Genomic DNA, 17,895 nt, shown 5'->3' with positions numbered 1-17,895 from the left:
GTCAAAGGGCCTTGTGTACATTTCCTTGTTAGTGTTTTTGAGCAAGTTACTGAAATGGGGCTCATTCAGGATACCTGCATGCAGGACTCCAGACAAAGCCAGAAAATGACTGAAAAAACTCCAGGGATAGAATTCATCTCAATTAATTTGACATATGTGTTGGTTAGACATTTAAATCAAAGTTTTTTACCTTAGACAGTGAAGTGAATTTCAGACTTCAAGGGAATGATTCATCTGCTTTAAATTACTTATCTTTGAATGAATTTCCCCATTTGGCTGCCTGTTTATTTCTATTATCTAAGACAACACCAGGGAGATACCTAAACTAGGGCAGACAAATAGCATCCCTGATGACTTGCATGGGACTCAGTTCAAGTTTTATGCCAAGTAAAAAAATCTGGTAATGATCTAAGTAAATTATACCAAATACCCCTGAATCTCTCCAAAGTGTGACTGTGTTTCAGTGTACATTGATTTGTAAGGAAAGGAAAAGAAATTCTCCTTGATATTTTAAGAAAGGCTTGTAAAGTATTAAAACGATAAAAACTGCAACCCTTGTTTTCCTGTTTTGTTTGTAGACGTGGTTATTTTAGTTGTTGCACTGGGAAGATCTCAGTTTAGCTGGAAGCTGTGGGGTTTAGGCACCAGCCAGCTGGAGCAGTGTGTGAGTCACTTCTCTGTCCCTGCTGCAGGTCCCAGTGCAGTGGTCTGACATGATCACACTGAAAGCCAGGATGACCAACTACGGCCTGCCCAGGTACCAGTGGCTGACCCACGCTTGGAACTTCTTCCAGAGGGAGGTAAGATCATCCATGGACTAAAGCAGGACCTGCTCAGTGAGTGGGGTTCACCTGCTGAAGGAAAAGGTCTGCTTTTAAATGAACAGGCAAATAAAGGCGAGTTCATTTGGTATGAAACGCTGTGTAGTGATGCTGTCTTTTACCAGCACTTGATACCCACTTCTTTGGTTTTTGTAGGCCCTAAAGGTACTGAAACACCAAAACCAGAATGTTAATAAATTCATTGAAATTGGCATTCTCATATCCTTTTTCAGTAAGGTTAGGACACCAGTGCCTTTTAGGATTACTATAGCCTTAAAGGATACGATGTATGTAAAATTAAAAATCTGCAGGTAAAGTAAAATGACTGTATCTATGTTGTTTTAATATTAAACTGTGCTCCCCTTCCCATAGGCTCTGTTAGTTTCCTTTCATGGAGCTGTCATGGTTAAGATATGTTTAGCTGGAAAGGAATGGGAAAGGAAGTTTCCAAAAAGATGCCAACACTGTCTCTTTGGCCGAGGTTTGTGAAAGCAATGAGGGGTTTTATTTCCTTTGGCTGGGGGGTGGGAAACAAACCAAAAAGCTTCCTTGTGTATTCACAGCTTTGCCCTCTAGCCTACTAAAATTCAGCACTGTTTTTCTAGAATGAAGTATTATGTTACAGAAACATGAAATCGCCCAAGGTAAAACCCATTAACTCCCAATATAACTCACGTGCAGGAAGAGAACTCTTTAAATGCCTGTCATTGTGCTGCCCTTGTTGAAATGTATCATTGTTGCACAGATTTCCTGTTTATTTAAACGTTTCCTGGCAGCACTTGGTTAGTCTGTATTTATACTAAAACCTGAAAGAAAGGGGTTACACAGCAGCATCCCCATCCCTCCTCCTGCCCCCAGTCCCCTGCACTGGCCTTGGGAGTGTCTGTGCAACTGAGCAATTCTTCATATGCAGGAAGAGGGTTTATGTCTGTTCTCTACCTGAGATAATCAAATGGTCTCAATCAATTTGCCTTGAATAGAGCTGGTACTGTGTCTTGGTTTAAATGTACAGGTTGATTAAATTAAATACTGCCCCTTCTCCTAGTTGTTGTAGTTTTATCATAATGGCTGGTTATGATATGAGTATTAGTAATAAAACTTCAACTGAGCCTTAATTTTTGTAGGGGAGAAGAATTTTATTTAGAAGTTAGAAGTAGTTTTAGAAGCCATATTCTCCTTATGGCACCTGTGACCAGATGAATGATTTGGAGAACTGAGAAAACTCTTTTACCATTTTTACTTAATTGCTGTGCTCTCATTTGTATTCCATCTACTCATGGTTTAGATGCTGGATGTGTGAGCCTGGTATGTGCTTTATGTCTGAATGGCCCTTCTTCAGTCAGCAGAACTGTCATTACAGCTCTGTGACCAGAGGTTCAGCCCTGGGCAGCTTGGTGTTCTTTCTTCTGTGTCTTTTAACATCTGAGGAGATGGGAAATGTGTTCTCCCCCAGTCCTCTTGCTGGTTTAATATCAAAGTTGGGACTATGCTGAGGAGGATGGAAAGGGTCAGCTGAAGTCAGGAAAGAAGAACTGAGTGGGGGAAGAAAAGATACAAGTATAACAAAAAGGTGTTTAATGAGGAGCCAAAAGCTTGAGCTTTCCTTCAAGTCCAGTGCTGGGAGGAGTTTGAGTAACAAGCCAATAAAAACTGAGACATGAGAGCTGTGGTAAAGAAGGGAGATCTTTAAGAAGACTGATGAATTAAAGGCACAGTGTGTGCCAGCATGTCAGGCACTGATCTGCTTGATTGTGAACCATGAGTGGTGTGGAGTGCAGGACCCTGGCTCTGAAGTGGCTAAAGAGGTTAGTCTGTGCTCCCAAGGTCAAAGGGCTCAGGGAATTCCTTCACTTAGGCTGGTCCTGGAGAATGTTCAGGCAGACAAAAGCAGCATCTTCTCAGTCATGTCAAGTGCACATCCAGTGCCAAACCAAATCTCATGTAGCTGCTTCACCCTTTTCTGTGAGAAAGCAGCTGCTGATGTGGAAACTGGTCATGTGGCTTTAAATCTCAGGGTGTGCTTTGCAGAGAAGATGACAGGTTGTTGGTCCTGGTGGGTTTTAGAGCCAATTACAGCTCGTCTGCTTCACAGCCAGACTTCTTATTTTTATGGTTGATTCTGCTGCAGTATTCATTTTAATGTGATAGCCCTTCCTTCCATTTTCAGTTTTCCTTTCAGCTTTTGTGAGTTCTATACATTTTTGCTTACTTGTTTTAATATTTTTTCCTATATTCAGGTAAACCTGTGCTTTTTCTGTTTTCAACAAACGTGTTTGTAGTTGTCCCCTTGCAAGAATAGTCCTCACTGGTATGACTTTTTTCTGCTGCTCCTTTCAGCCACAGCTGTACTTGTTCATTAGTCCCCATTTTGGCATGAAATTTTGGTAGTTCCTTGTAGACAGGATAGGAAACTCCAGAGACAGGACAATTTCTGTGGAGCATTCTTTGAGGAAGCAATTGGCACTTAAAGGACAGAACAATATTGTTGGCTCTTTCTGAAGTATTCACTGGTCACTGCATTACATCTTTTGTGTCACTTTTATGTGAAAGGACAGCAAAACAAGATACATGGGAGCACTCACAGATGGCTTTAGTTCTATGTAAATGTTTTGAAAGTTGGTATTAGGAACTTCATGAGGTTTTTTGATGCCCTGCTTTACCTATTGAAGAAGTATGATTATTGCTGATGTTGGCTAATCCTTCCTTTGCAGTTTAAATGTTGTGGCGTGGTGTACTTCACAGACTGGCTGGAAATGACAGAACTGGACTGGCCACCTGACTCCTGCTGTGTCAGAGAGTTCCCAGGGTGCTCTAAGCAGGCACACCATGAGGATCTCAGTGACCTTTATCAGGAGGTAAGGAGAAAAACAGGGATATATGGAAGGTTTTGTACATTCTTCCTGTTCCAGTAATTTTAAAAAATCGTCATATGCAGTGCAACAGAGTAATTTTTTTCTGGAGTAATTGTGTTTATGGAAAGTGTTTATGGTTATTAGTTGCTAATGCTGAAGCAGAGAGAGGAAAGAAAGAAGAACAGACCCACCCATCCTTACCTGGAAGAGAGATGAGTTAGTGGCAATGCAGTTAAAACCTGAGATGTGCTTAAACTTTGAGGTGTTTGGTTTTTATTGGTTAGCTTGGAGTTCAAGATTTGTTCCAACCCAAAAGTTACAAATCAGATGTGACATAATGTCCAGGCTCCATCCTATCAAACACTGCAGGGTAAGTGGAAGGGTACTTTAGTGAAAAGTACAGTGAAGATTGCTTCTGAGACTGCCTTTGGAAGATGAGAGCTCTCTTGTTAACAGGTCTCATGTCAGGAGGCAGATAATTCAGTTGTTGTACTCTGTGAAAATACTCCTTCCACATTACAGTGTGATCATTCAGAAATAATTACAAAAAACCCCTTAAGGCAAGGACCCATTTGAACTCAAAGTGGGTAAGGGAGGTCATCATGGAGCAAGATGTTATTGTTTTTAGGGTGAAAATTATGAGAACAAGTAAATATGCTCTTTACTAAAACTCTGTTCTCACAAATACTGTCTAAAGTCACCTTTGTCTGAAAACTACTCTGTTGCCCACCATTTTTTATTCTAGTAGCTCTCTGAAGACCTATCATTGTACATTCAGTAACTGCAGAATACCAAGGGTCCAAGTAGTCCTACAGCAGACAGAAAGTGTGGCTCCATCACATAGCTGGGAGGACCTGAGAAAAAGGACATTCTTCATTGGATTGCTTTTAGAATAATCCAGGGTGCATGGGAAGGAGGATGGGCCTTAGAAACATGCTTTCAGATGTGCAGCATGAACTTTTCTCCAGTGGAGGGTGTAGCTCTGCATTATGGGAGAGGACCCAAAAGAGCCATTTTATTTTCTCTCAGCCTCGGAGGCTGTTTAAGATGCATTCTTACAAGAAACTATTGCATAGCTCTTGTTCAGGAGCTGTGGAGCAACACCCCTGAAGCAGAGGAGAGTCACTATATAAACAGGCCAAAATGAATATTAGCTATTGCCAGGAAACAGTCAAGTTTTGGGGAAATGAATTTGTGTGGTATTGACTCTATGGACAGAAAATATTTAGTCTGAGCTGGGCTTTGAGGCATCCATCCTAGGAGGCTGTGTGAAAGGATGGAGCTGCCCAAAGGCAGGTGCCTCAGAAGGCCAGTCTGTGCTAGGAGCCTTGAGGACAGTGGCAGAGGTTGGGGTGTTTTTCCACCACCTCCTTGGAGACCCTCTCTTGCCTCTGGCACAGCTCACAGCACTGAGAGCACTGGTTATGCTTCATTCAGGGTCAGTCCCTGAATGAAAAAGCCATTCAGGCTTCTTCTGGGCCTGCCAGTCACACCTTTGGAAAAACTAGAAACTGTGGCTCACTCTGCAGTAATGGATGCTTTCTGTAATGCTGTTGCTGCTGTTAATACCATACAGCCCAGAAACTGCAGAACATTCACCTGCCCCTGCCTGAAAAGGCAGGAGTGTGTAAGAGGTGTACCTCAAAAACTGCTCTTTGAGCACAGGAAGCTCAGAAATTTCTGACAAGTATTAGTCATTGGAATGGAGTGTCCAAAGTGCAAGGTTTTCTTGTGTCACCTCTTTTGGCTGACATTTAATGCCCATGCCATGTTCCAGGAAAATGGTTTGCTGAGCACTTCATATGTTCAGCTTCTTTTGGTTCTATTTGGAGAAGATTAATAGCCAAAGATGATGATTATGTAGGATTCAAGGGCTGTGTCAAGACCCACTTGATAAAGGAGAGGGTGCTTGGCTTCTTTTCCCAAAGAAATCTGAAGGGCACATTTATGGTTCTTCCCCCACTGTACCACAGAGCATTTTAGATGGATTCAGCACTTAGCAAAAAATTTATTTTTGGTTCTCTACTGCAGAACCCATTCCAAAAAGGGACAGGCTGTGTTCAGTAGTATCAGCCACCAACCCACTTGGTTTCTCTTTGAGATATGTACAATATTTTGTTGGCAAAGTGTTCCATTCCATGGTGTTTGCCTGTGGGGTGTCTCCCAGACTCTGACAGAATGCTTGCTAATAAGTTTATCAGTATTATGCAAAACCAATTTACACTCCCAGGGCTAATCTGCCTAACTTCTGCTTTGGAGAACTGAAGGAAAAAAGCCTTTTTAGAAAGGGATTCAAACCAAACTTGCACAGTCTGGTGGTTTGAGAGGGAGCCTGATAAGATTAGCTTCGCTAGCCTAAAATTGGTTTATGTAAATATTTGGCAAGTCCATGCTGGTGCTTCAGAAAAATTCTTTGTAGTACTTAAGAAAACTGAAGTTTGGTTTGTCTGGGACTGATAAATGTGCTTTTTTGTAGCTGTGCTGTGATTTTTTTTTTTCTGGGAACTCAGAACTTTCTATAGTCTAAACTGGAATCCTTCACAATTTAATTTTTGCAGAAAGAAAGGTGACTTACAGTTCTGCTTGAAAGTATTTCTGGCAGGAATCCTATTTTCCCTGCTGGGTATTGAAAGTTACTTTTCAATTTCTTGAATTGCCTTCATTCTGATGAGCTTCACCTTTGGTGCAGTTTTATGAACAGACTGACCCTAGAAAGAGCTTGATTGTGGGGGGAGTGTGGAGATGTCAGAGTGGCCTTGGAGGTTTGTTGTGATCTGAGAACAAGAGGAGCTCTGCCCATCTTGTGATTGTGAACTGCAGTGTAGATAAAATGTTTGGTGAGAGTTGATAGCTTAAAAAAAAAAAAATCCAACTTGCATGTTCAATATTTTCTTTTGGTTTCTGGCATAATTTTGAGTATACTCAAAATTCTTTTTAATGAAACTAATTATGTTTTAATTTTGGTTTGTTTTAATATTTAGTTTTACAATTTGCTTTAATATGCCTTTGAGTATACCCAAAATTTGGGTATACATAAGATTAGTTGAGTGATTGATGGCTTATTTTTTCTGCTCAGTGAGTACCTTAGTTCAGGTTCTTATTCTGTGATGAAGTAAATCATTTATTTATGCTAAGAAATGCATACTTTTTTCTGGTTTTCTAAGACTGAAAGTATAAAGTGAATGAAATCAGGCCTTTAATCTGTAGCTCTGTAGGAATCTGAAACTGATTCTTCTGAGTGATTGCTGCAAAGTTTTATCCTATATTCGATTTGTCAATGAGAGCTCTTCCCCATTTAGTGACAAACTTTTGCAGAGGGAAGTGTATTTATGCACTGTTTAATTGCAGGCTCCCAATTATGAAAGTGTCACATCAGCAGAAATATAATGTATGAATGTGAAGTTAACAGGGCTGGCTGTTTTTTCTCAGTTTTGAAACGGGTTTTGAATGTCTATTAAAGGAGAGCTCTAAGAACATCATTAAATGGAGGAACACAGTCTACCTAGATTGGGCATAATTTGTCTCAGTTATGTGTCTGTACTGCAGGAGATGTAGGCATTAATGTTATTACTGCTCTCTGGTAGTGGGTGTTTTCTCTAGGCAACAAATGAACTGAGTTGGAATATTGCTGTGGTGGAGCATTTTTTAAATCGTGGCCAGCATGGCACCTTCATCTCTTTAAGTTATCAAAAGTAGGAAAATGCAGCCAGTTTCTCTGTAATTAACAAAAAATTGGGAAATGGTGTAACTACAGCTGCCTTGCAGCTGAAGAAGAGAAGATCCCAAAGTGAGTTTTTGTCCCCCAGCTGAAGTCCAAGTACATTGCTTTTGCTGCAGTGATCAAAGAATGCAGACTTGCTCCTTTTTCTGGGTCTTTGCTGCTGTTTAGAAAATGAAACAGTGAAACAAGCAAAGACATTGATATCCTATAATTTATTCTGGTACAATTATCATAGAGTGCATTAATTTTATTTAGATCCTTAATGAAAATTAAGGATTGACTGCAGTGTGAATTTTGTGTGTGTGGCAAAAATTGGACCTTGCCTCACATACATTCAGGACTGTAGCATTGGAAATTGGCTGTGGGGAAATTGGCTTTGGGAATTGAAGTGTGATTGAAGAGTGTTATTTATCATGTCCTGTCTTCAGATGCCATCACTTTGATCAATTGCTTTATTTCCTTAGAAAAGCCATAAGAAATACGAAGTGAGGATGTAAACGCAAAAAATAACATTCTCAAGACAGAGCCTGTTTTGGTGGGTTCCTGCTGTCTGCTTCTGGGACCAGTGTCCATCCAGTTTGTTACTCTGAAGTTCCCCTTGATATTTCTGTTGCTTTGATAATTGCAAAGCTTGGAATAGAGAATGAGCATGATGTAGAGTAGCAGAGGCCCCTCTCTCTGTGGTTTTATCTGAGACACACACTGCCCTTAGTGAGCCACGAGCACTGTCACTGTGTCTGCACTCTCAGCCTCTCATTCCAAAGCTGCTGTCCCTTTGTGTGTCCCTGCAGCCTTACAAGGAGCTTTTCTGAGCTTTTCTGAGGCCTGGTGTGGTAATTTGTTGGCCATTTGTTGGCCATATTATTATAAAATGTAAGCAAAGTGTAGAGCTGCACTGAAGGTTTGGAAAGAGCTAAATTCCATTTCTGTGAATATCAACTTGGGATGTTGTAACATAGTTTTCATGGGATGTTTTCTGGTGAGGTTATGCAGGTTCTTAGACCTTTGCTACAATACTGTTTTCACTTGAATGTAGTATTATTATCTGTTGAAAATGTCTAAAAGAGCTTAAAATAATTGACAACTTGGAAGATCTTCAATTTAAGGAGAGAAACAAGATGATGAAGAGGACTTTGATGGCTTTTTAAACCTTCACAAAATCAGATGAGTTTCTTTAGCAGTTAGTGAGGGTTGATAGGAATTCAGATCAAGTTTGAGTGATTTCTGAAATTGAATTAAAAAGTAGCACAAATACCTTGCAGTAATCTCTGTGTATGACAACACTTAAAGTGGGCATCATGGAAGCAGTTAAAAAGTAGGCAAAATAATTTTCAGAGTATTGTTTGAAGGAAGGGAGAGAGAGATTCTTGGGAGCCAGGAGAGACAGCAGTGGGTAGTATGAGCTAAGCCTTTGGAACTACAACCCAAATATTACTGACTGTTTTTTTTAATCTCCTTTTGTTTTACAGGGATGTGGTAAAAAAATGTACACTTTCTTGAGGGGGACGAAGCAATTGCAAGTGCTGAGATTTCTGGGGATCTCCATTGGAGTCACCCAGATCCTGGCAATGATCCTCACTGTCACACTGCTCTGGGCTCTGTACTATGACAGGAGGGACCCCAGGGCACACCAGATCATGGCACTGAAGAGTGACACCTCGCAGGAGCTGTCCTGTCATTCTGTGGAGCTACTGAAACCAAGCCTGACCAGGATCTTGGAGCAGACTTCCATGGCAAACAGCTTCAACACACATTTTGAAATGGAGGAGCTGTGAGTGATGCAATGAATCTGTGAAGTCACAGAGGATTTTTCGTTTTCTTGTTATTTTTGTTCTGTTCCATCAAAAAAAGTCTTCTTCTGTGTCAGAAAGCAGCTAATGACTGGAAGTGAAGGAGCCCAGCAAAGAAGGGAGCCTGTTGTCAGCCTCTTTGCCATGTCCTCAGCTGCAAAAAGATTTGATTTTGTTTTTTGAAAGGCACTCATTCAGTTGGGCACAGCAATACTCATTGTCACAAGCTGTGGGAAGTGTAAAACACTGCCTCAGTCACAGGGACACTGAACCTGGAAGGAAACGACCCGGGAAAGGAGGAGAAATCCTCACCTTCTGAAGGAACAACTGTGCTTTGAGCAAACAAAATGTGACTTCAGCTGAACTTGACTTTTCATAAGCCATTTGAAAAATGTCTTAATCAGGGATCTGTGTATGTAGAATTGTGTGTTTTCATGTGTGCATGGAAAGCAGAGCTACAATTCAAGTTAGCACTTGGATACAAAAATCTGCAAGATTTGTAAAAAGGGCGAGATTTGCTTTTTTCTAACAAAACTTTTATCTTAGCTTTTGTTCTTAAAGATGTCCTAAAACTTCTATTTTTTATCTAACGTAATGATTTTTTAAATTTTAAATATATTAAACAGGGATTGAAAACAAAACTATAGCTATGGACAATAGACTTTAGTTTTCTGGAGAATTCTTCTTTCAAATAGTTTGTTCTGTGGACTGTTTCTTAGTAAAAAGGAAGAAACCCTTAAACATTCTTTCCAAAATGGGAATCAGTATGGGAGTAGCACATTTTTATAGATAAATCTTTTCTCCTGTCTGTGATTCCCCTGAAGCTAGAAACAAAAGACTGCAAGAAAAATGCTTACAGTTCTGGATGCTATTGCAATAATTGTAAAAGTACCTGAGGAAAAATATTACTTTGGTGACTGCTTCATTAAGAGCTCTCTGGTGGCTTAAAATGCCAGCCAGAAACAGATTCAAATGTATTTATTGAGGTGGGGAAAGTGCATTTTACTGTATTTTTATGAACAACGTCTGTGTCATAGGATTGTTTTTACAATTGGCCACACTCTTGAAATATATATTTGTTCCACTGAGTATGGTAGTTTGTGGCAAATGGGCTTTTCTCATAATATTACATTTTAAAAAAATTCTTTCGTTTGTTTTGGAATTTGTAAAAGAAAAAAGAAAGCGAGGTGTGATTTGGTAGACAATAAAATTACTTTTGTCTAAAATCCTGTAACGGCTTTTTTATTTTTAAATTTGGATGGGCCTTGGGAGGATCCTCCTGCTAGTGTGAATTAATTTGACTTGTCTTTGCTCAATCCACTCTCTGTTGTGGAGAAAGTGCAGTGTTGGTGTGGTTTTTAATTGCTTCTGAGAAAACTCCTGAAAGGCTCTCCAGCTGTGTGGGCTCTTGGCTTTTTAGCATTCTGCTTCTGGTGTGATTATTTCAAGGCTGCTATTGCAAGCAAGATTATCTTTCTGCTTTTGTATTTCCACAGATGCTAAAACTTACTTTGGGAGGTGAAAGAAGATAAAAGGAGAAACCATCCCACAATTTTGCTTGGAGTATCTTTGTCAGGAATACTTTATATTGTGCTTGGGTAGCTTTGGCCAGGGTTAGTGCCCAGGTACAGGCCAGTTCCACCTGCACTGCTGTGTGACAAGGAGCTGTGCTGCCAGAGTCTGGGTTTAGGACAGCTCAGGGTTCAGAGTGCTACAGAGAGCTTCAGTGTGCTGAAAAGTGCTCTGAGTCCTCGTTTGCCCGTTTCAAAAAATAAAAAAACTCTGTACAAACCACAGTTGTGGAATTCTTGATTATAGATGAGGTGTACACAGCGACATTTGGCAGTGAATTACTGCTGAATGTAGGGAATTTCACTTAAGTAATGTGAAAAAAAAAAGCAATGTAGAAACAGAAAATTCCCCTTTTCCTGGAAACCTCAGCCCTTGAAGTTTAAGCTGAGGAGTGTGTGTGGAAGCTGCCTTCAGATATTCCTGGGCTTCCATAGGAGGACTGTTGATGCTGTCACAGAGTTGCCATGTGTTCAGAGATGGAGCCCAGGTTTGGTGTTGGGCTGTCTGTGTGAGCAGTTGAGCCCTGCCTTCAGGTGCAGGCAGGTTCCTTTGGGGTGACCTTGGGCACAGAACCAACCAAAAGCAGCATTTATGGACCTCCACAAGAAGAAACGTTTGCAGTCAGGAAAACCTCACTTGGGCTTGGCTGCCTGAGCCAGCCTGCACTCAGAGAAAAAAATCTATCCTGAGTATTTAACCACTTGGTTTGCAGAAATAGGTCTCATCTCTAAATTGGAACTCTTTGAGATTATTTTTTCCTTTGACTGCTCAGGCTGAGATGCCTGTTTTTCTGTTTTTCTAGGGCTTCTTCAAAGAGCCTTAAAATTAATTGACTAGGCTGTGGTGAGGCTGCTCTTTTCCTGTAGAGCTTTAGGATCTGTGTAGGAGAGGGGCTGCTTGGCAAGACAGGAACATTTAGAGATACTTGAGGCACTGAAAACTGCTTCCTCCTATTTTTTTTCCTCAGTTTTACAGGAGTACTTGGAGAAGGATGGTGTGATTTTTGTTCTCTGCAGCATGAAGGGTAATGAACTAAATCTTTCCTGCAGCAAACAACTGTAGAGATGCTCCTGAACATTTTTCACAGAGCACTCAAGGATGCAAGTGTATCAGAAAAATGGGTCACTTCGTGCCAGCACCAAGTTTTGTGTTCAGCCCAGTGACTGTACTGAGTCCTTGGGACTGGGCCTGTTTCTGTGGGGCTGAGCATGCTTTTAGAGGGAAAAATCACTACTTCTGGTCCTTGATAACCTTATCAAGGTTGTCCTTAGCCTTATTGATTCATTTGCCAACAGGTTGTATGACAAGATCTTTGAAAGGAAGGAGCTGTGTTTTCTTCTTTATAGCTTTTCATTTTGTAGAAGCATATATGAATGTAAGGGACTATATAAAGAGTGAATAAAAAAATAGGCTGTTGTCAGATAGTTAAATATGGTGGAGGAAGGGATTTGTGAATAGCTTTGGAAGTTTTTATTGCAAAAGCATTGTATTTGGTCTCAGAGCATGGTGCTAATTATGCTAAGGTTGCAAGCTCAGTCCCCATATGGGCCACTCACTCAAGGGCTGGACTGGATCCTGGTGTGTCCTTTCCAACTCAGAATGTTCTGTGGGGCTGTGAGCTGTGCAGAAAAGTGCAGTATTGAAGTCTTACACCATTGCAGTCCTGAGGGTTTGCATGGCACAGCCATGGGGAGGCTGCAGGGCATTTCTGGGAGAAGCTGAGGAGCTTCCCCTGTGTCTGCCAGAGCCAGAGGCAGCCAGCTCCAGCGTGGACCCACTGCTGGTGGCCAGGGCTGAGCCCTTGGGTGACAGGGTGACACCTCTGGGACAGCTCTGCCAGGAGCAGGAAGAGGGCTTGTGGCCACAGCTGGAGAGAGGAGAGAGAGGAGCAGCTCTGCAGGCACCAAGGTCAGGGCAGGAGGTGCTCCAGGAACCAGAGCTGACATTCCCCTGGGGAGCAGAGATCCACCTGCAGCCCCTGGAGGTCCATGGGGAGCAGAGATCCACCTGCAGCCCCTGGAGGTCCCTGGGGAGCAGAGATCCACCTGCAGCCCCTGGAGGTCCCTGGGGAGCAGAGATCCACCTGCAGCCCCTGGAGGTCCATGGGGAGCAGAGATCCACCTGCAGCCCCTGGAGGTCCAGAGAGGAGCAGAGATCCACCTGCAGCCCCTGGAGGTCCAGAGAGGACCAGAGATCCACCTGCAGCCCCTGGAGGTCCCTGGGGAGCAGGGATCCACCTGCAGCCCCTGGAGGTCCATGGGGAGCAGAGATCCACCTGCAGCCCCTGGAGGTCCATGGGGAGCAGAGACCCACCTGCAGCCCCTGGAGGTCCATGAGGAGCCCCACAGCAGAGCAGGTGGGTGCCTGCAGGAAGCTGTGACCCTGTGCAGAGCCCTCACTGGAGCAGGTTTCTGGCAGGACCTGTGGGAGAGGAGCCCACACTGGAGCAGTTCAGGGAGAGCTGCTGGCCATGGGAAGGACTCCCCTTGGAGAAGTTTGTGGAGAACCATCTCCCATGGAAGGGACCCCATACTGGAGCAGGTAAAGGGTGTGAGGAGCCCTTCCTGGGGGGAGGAAGGAGCATCAGAAAAAACATGATGAACTGACCACAGACCCCATTTCCTGCCTCCCTGCACCTCTGAGGAGGTGGAGAATTCAGGGATAAAGTTGAACTTGGGAAGAAGGGCAGGATGGGGAAAAGGTGTTTTATTTTTGATTACCCTATTTGGATTTGATTGGTGATACATTAATTGCACCAAGTGAAGTCTGTTTTTCCTGTAACAGCAGTTAGTGAGTGATCCCTCGCTGCCTTTATCCCAACCCAAGATAAATTATTTTGTAATATTTTCTCTTCCCTGCCCAGCTGAGGTGACTTTGGTGGACATGTGGCATCCTGCCAGCGTTGTCAGCCCACCACAAGCATTGCATTTAATTAATGCAAAATCAATGCTGTTGTTGAATTGAGATTGTATCTAAAACTTTCCAACTTGTGTATGATTGACTACTTCCTGTTAAAAAAACAGGTGATGCCCCAAACATTTGAGAATTTTTATGCATTTACTTCCTTTTTATTCTGCACTCCCCTACTTCTGTTGTTGTGCATAGATACTGTAAAAATGTAGACAACTAGACGATGCATTTGCAGGTAAGAAACTAAGCAGTCTGGGTAATTCTGTGTGTCTTCTGGACATTGCCAATCTATATCTATAGTGTTCACTCCTGACACTCTTTCAGCCACGGGTTTATATATCCCAGCAGCTCCTCTAAAACTGGTGGTAGTTCTAAAATACTCCCCCAGTCAGCTGTAAAATAAAGCCCTGGTGGGTCAGGGACGCAGCAAAGAGAGTTTGTGACCCTGCCCAAAATGTAATGATCCTGTGGCTTCATTAATTTGTCCTCCTCCAGATCAGCTCCCTGTCAGAAGACCCCCTTCCCTCTGCAGCAGGGAGGCTGTGAAAGCTTTCTCCTGCTGTGAAAGCCTCCTCTTGGTAGCCAGTGTGCTTCCACCACCATCCATCCACCACTTCCACATGTCAAGTGTAGCTTTAGTTTGTCTTCTGTAGCTGTTTAATGAGGGAACAGTTCTCAGAAATGCTGCGGGATGGTTCACAGGAGGTGTTACTGTTCCTTCCCCACCACCCAGAGCAGTGAGCTCCTCCAACCATCCCCTGTGCCAGTGGTCAGCAGCATCTGCACCTTTCTCAGTGATCCTGGGTGTTGTGACCCACTCTAGTGCTACTAAAAGACTTGGATCTTCTCTGTGCACTAATATTTTATCAAGGGAATTAGGTACCAGGCGTGAGGAGACTCTGTAGGTTGAGAAGTTCAGCAGAGCAGTTTGGTGGTTGGATGTACATCAGGGATGTTTTTTAAAGTACAGATGAAGAGGTGGAGCTCGTACTGCTGGGAATCATGCTCCAGTTTTCTCTGCTGCTGCAGGCTGGGAAGGGAAAGGTCCCTCAGGACAAGGACAGCTCTGTGTGGTGGAGCTGTGGCGTCCTGGTCTTGATGATTTCTAGTTTGGTTTAGACACAATCATATCTTGCCTGGAATTACTGCCTAGGACATTTCCTGCCTTCAGATTAAGTGTTCCTTCCAAATTATTAGAGGGAAAAAAAAACAACTTCCATGAATAAGTTATTGCAAAACCAGGTTGACCCATTCAAGCATGCAGATGTTTTATTTAAATATTCCTCAAATGTCTATTTATTCAGCATAACACGTGTATTATGCTGCCTTCTGAAATACGATATATGACTGTCAAACGAAATTGTCAAAACAACAACCTTGGTTTCTTTGTATGATACACAGAAATAATTACATTTCATGTACAGTACAGATGCATTTTACACAGTCATCAACAGTCGTTCACTACCAAAACAGCATTTAAATCACCTAAAACACCAAAAAAATATGTATTTCCCAAATTCAGAATAAATTAATGGTTTTGCGCGTGACGTGTGGAAATAGGAGACAGGACTGGAATTCTGAAAAATCTCACTAAATTATCTCTTAAGCTGCATTTTAAAAATGAAAATACAAGTTGCTTCAGGGGTAGAACTGTTATGCAAGTGTATTGCTGTAGTAGTGCATTCATTCTAGTGCCTATGAGGAGGAGAATAAAGAGCTTTTAAAGGACACAGGACCTGATGGAGTCAGTAGGTTTCCTGGGCTGTGTCTAGTCTGTACCAAAGTAGGTTTAGCAACTGCCCCTTTGCATTATTTAGCTGATAGAACTACTCATGAAGTCCCATGTGACATAAAGAAGTTGCAGCAGTTTGCTGACATCAAGGCAGTTTTTATATCACTGACTGTTTGGCGAAAGGTGGGGCCAAGTGTCACTAAAAGAAGGATGCAAGTAAAAACTCTGCTGTGTTCTGCCTCTCCCCTAAATCCACGAAAGGCTGTGTAACCTCCCAGCTTCAGCAGCCGTGCTGCAGGGTGCAGGGGACAGTGCTGGGCAAGGACTGGGGCTGCTCAGAACAAACTCCCTTCCCCTGGCTCAGAGCACAGCCTGTGCTGCTGTCTCCCTGGGTTTGAAAGGCATTGGGAAGCTCAGTTTACAATGAGTAAATCCTTCTGGTTTGGAACAAAAAAGTTGGGAAGTTAATTGCAAATTAACCAAGAATGCATCAACTTCAGAATAAGTAAATTATAAGATAAGAGAGTGATGAATGGCATTATCTACTCTTTTTACTTGCAGTTTGATTCTAATCTCTGATGCTGTATTTTGGTGTATATACTGTAGCATGATAGTCTATCATCTACTCTTCACTGTTGACAGGTAGAGAGAAAGACCAGTATTTGTGTGCAAGAAAAAGTGTATCATCAGCAAGTTTCAGTTTTTAGTGGGTATTTTAATGTAAATTTTCAGGTCAGTAGAATGCTAGCAAATACTATACTGAAATATACACTACTCAAACTATTAAATAACTGTGTTAATCATTTATTGTAATGGCATCTAATGCACTGAGCGTTTTGATTTATATGCATATTTCATTTGGCAGACATGCAATTATTTCTGATCCAGTGTTTTTGATGTCTATATGTATGTACTGATATGCACATATCCTGTGTATATTTGATGTATATGATGTATGGTATGTCATGAATATAAGAAGCATTATGATACATCTAATGTACTCTCATGAAGAAAACCTACACTTTTTATTGAGGAGGTTAATGATAATGTCAATGGCTTTTATAAATTAAGCCAAGAAGCCTTAACTTGTAAAGCCTTAATATTAGTTTTTAGGCCTGCCCATGTTGGCAAATTCCAATTGAAACCAATTATATTTTTATAGCTTTGGGACTCAAGCCATTATTCTGTTGTTCTTCTTAGGTAATTGAATATTTTTCACACAATATAAATTCTCAAACAAATTTTAAGATGCGAGTTTACAGATAATTACAAAAAGAATTTAGCCATCATTTTTACTGAGTGTCTTTCAGTGTCTTCCAGTGTAGCTGATACTCTGGATGCTGCAGAATGCAAGAAAGGAACATTTGGAGACGAGTGTTAGCTGATCCCCAAAACACCTTTGTGGTGATTTTAATTCAAATAGCATTGCTCCTGTAGCAGTAAACTGTGACAAGAAGCTTGTTCTGAAAATCCAGAAGTAGACAAGTTGTCTGTGGAAGAATGGAGTGTTCATTCTCCAGTATCCTTGAAATCCCAAATGACACAGTTACACTGGAGTGGGCAGCAAAGTGTCAGAGAAATAGAGAACAGTGAACAGAAGAAGCAATGACTGAAGAGCAGGCAATTTGTGGTGTACAGTTTGGCTGTAAGATTATTGAAATGTTTGCCATTAGAAGTGTCTAGTGTAGATGAAGTTGTGTAAAATACTGTAAAAAAAAAAAAAAGATAAATCCTGATTCCTGATACAACAGGTGTACAGTGACTTATTGCAGTTGTAACAGTACCTAGGAAGCAAGATAAAACAATAGTAAATATTGTACTAACTGAACACCTTGAGTTCACTAATGAGTGTTTGAGTAAGAAATACTGCATTTTTCAAAGGGAAGTTATTTGTACAACTACCATGAAACATTAACAATCAGCTTGTTGTAAGTGCACGGAAATGCCCCTTTCTACAGTATTATTTTATCATGCCTAATCTGAAAAACAACAAAAGTAAACTGAGATCACAGCTTCAAATAATTTCAGCATGCATTATGGTTGTAGTTCTTTCAGTCAGTACAAACATATTTCATATGAGCATTTTTTCGTTCATTTTTTTGACAGTCCTTCCACAGGTTTGCGGTTTATTAACAGGGAAAAAAAAAAAAAAGAAAAAAGACACGTTATCAAAATGTTTCTTGTTGTTTTGCATTCAGCAGGAACACAGGTTTCTATTTTTTCCTTTGTGTTTATTTTTTTCTAAAAAGAGCTTTCATGATAAGAAGAAGCATCAATGGGGACATTTCATTGTGCTCATATAGTAAAGTCAGGATGGTCAGAGAAGATTCCACAGTTCAGAGAGGGGGTAAGAAACTCCTTTGGGGTCACACCCTCCGACACCAAAGCCCACCAAGTTCTTTTCTCCTGAACCTCTTGCTCTTGCAGCCACTGGCACACTCAAGGGGCCTTGTCTTTGTCAGCTCTCTCATTGCTCACGACTCGTTTTCCGAGCTCA

At 41.6% G+C, this 17,895-nt stretch overlaps 1 protein-coding gene across 5 annotated transcripts in view; it reads left to right on the top strand.

Moving 5' to 3' along the window:
- The window catches only part of TSPAN12 (tetraspanin 12), a 41,293-nt gene extending 30,883 nt beyond the window's left edge, over positions 1–10,410 (top strand). For 4 of the 5 annotated variants that reach the window (XM_066318552.1, XM_066318553.1, XM_066318555.1 and 1 more), the window contains 4 exons: positions 693–800; positions 3,533–3,676; positions 8,864–9,165; positions 9,371–10,410. In XM_066318552.1, the coding sequence (XP_066174649.1) occupies positions 693–800; positions 3,533–3,676; positions 8,864–9,165; positions 9,371–9,503 (687 nt within the window). In that variant the 3' untranslated portion in view covers positions 9,504–10,410. Of the gene's footprint in view, positions 1–692; positions 801–3,532; positions 3,677–8,863 lie in introns of all 5 variants that reach the window. The other variant, XM_066318554.1, reaches the window with a different exon arrangement.
- The last annotated feature ends 7,485 nt before the right edge of the window (positions 10,411–17,895 follow it).

Source organism: Sylvia atricapilla, chromosome 5 (genome assembly GCF_009819655.1).
Source record: "Sylvia atricapilla isolate bSylAtr1 chromosome 5, bSylAtr1.pri, whole genome shotgun sequence".
Lineage (NCBI taxonomy): Eukaryota > Metazoa > Chordata > Aves > Passeriformes > Sylviidae > Sylvia > Sylvia atricapilla.
Note: the sequence above shows the minus strand (reverse complement) of the source record. Positions and strands in the feature narration are given on the sequence as shown.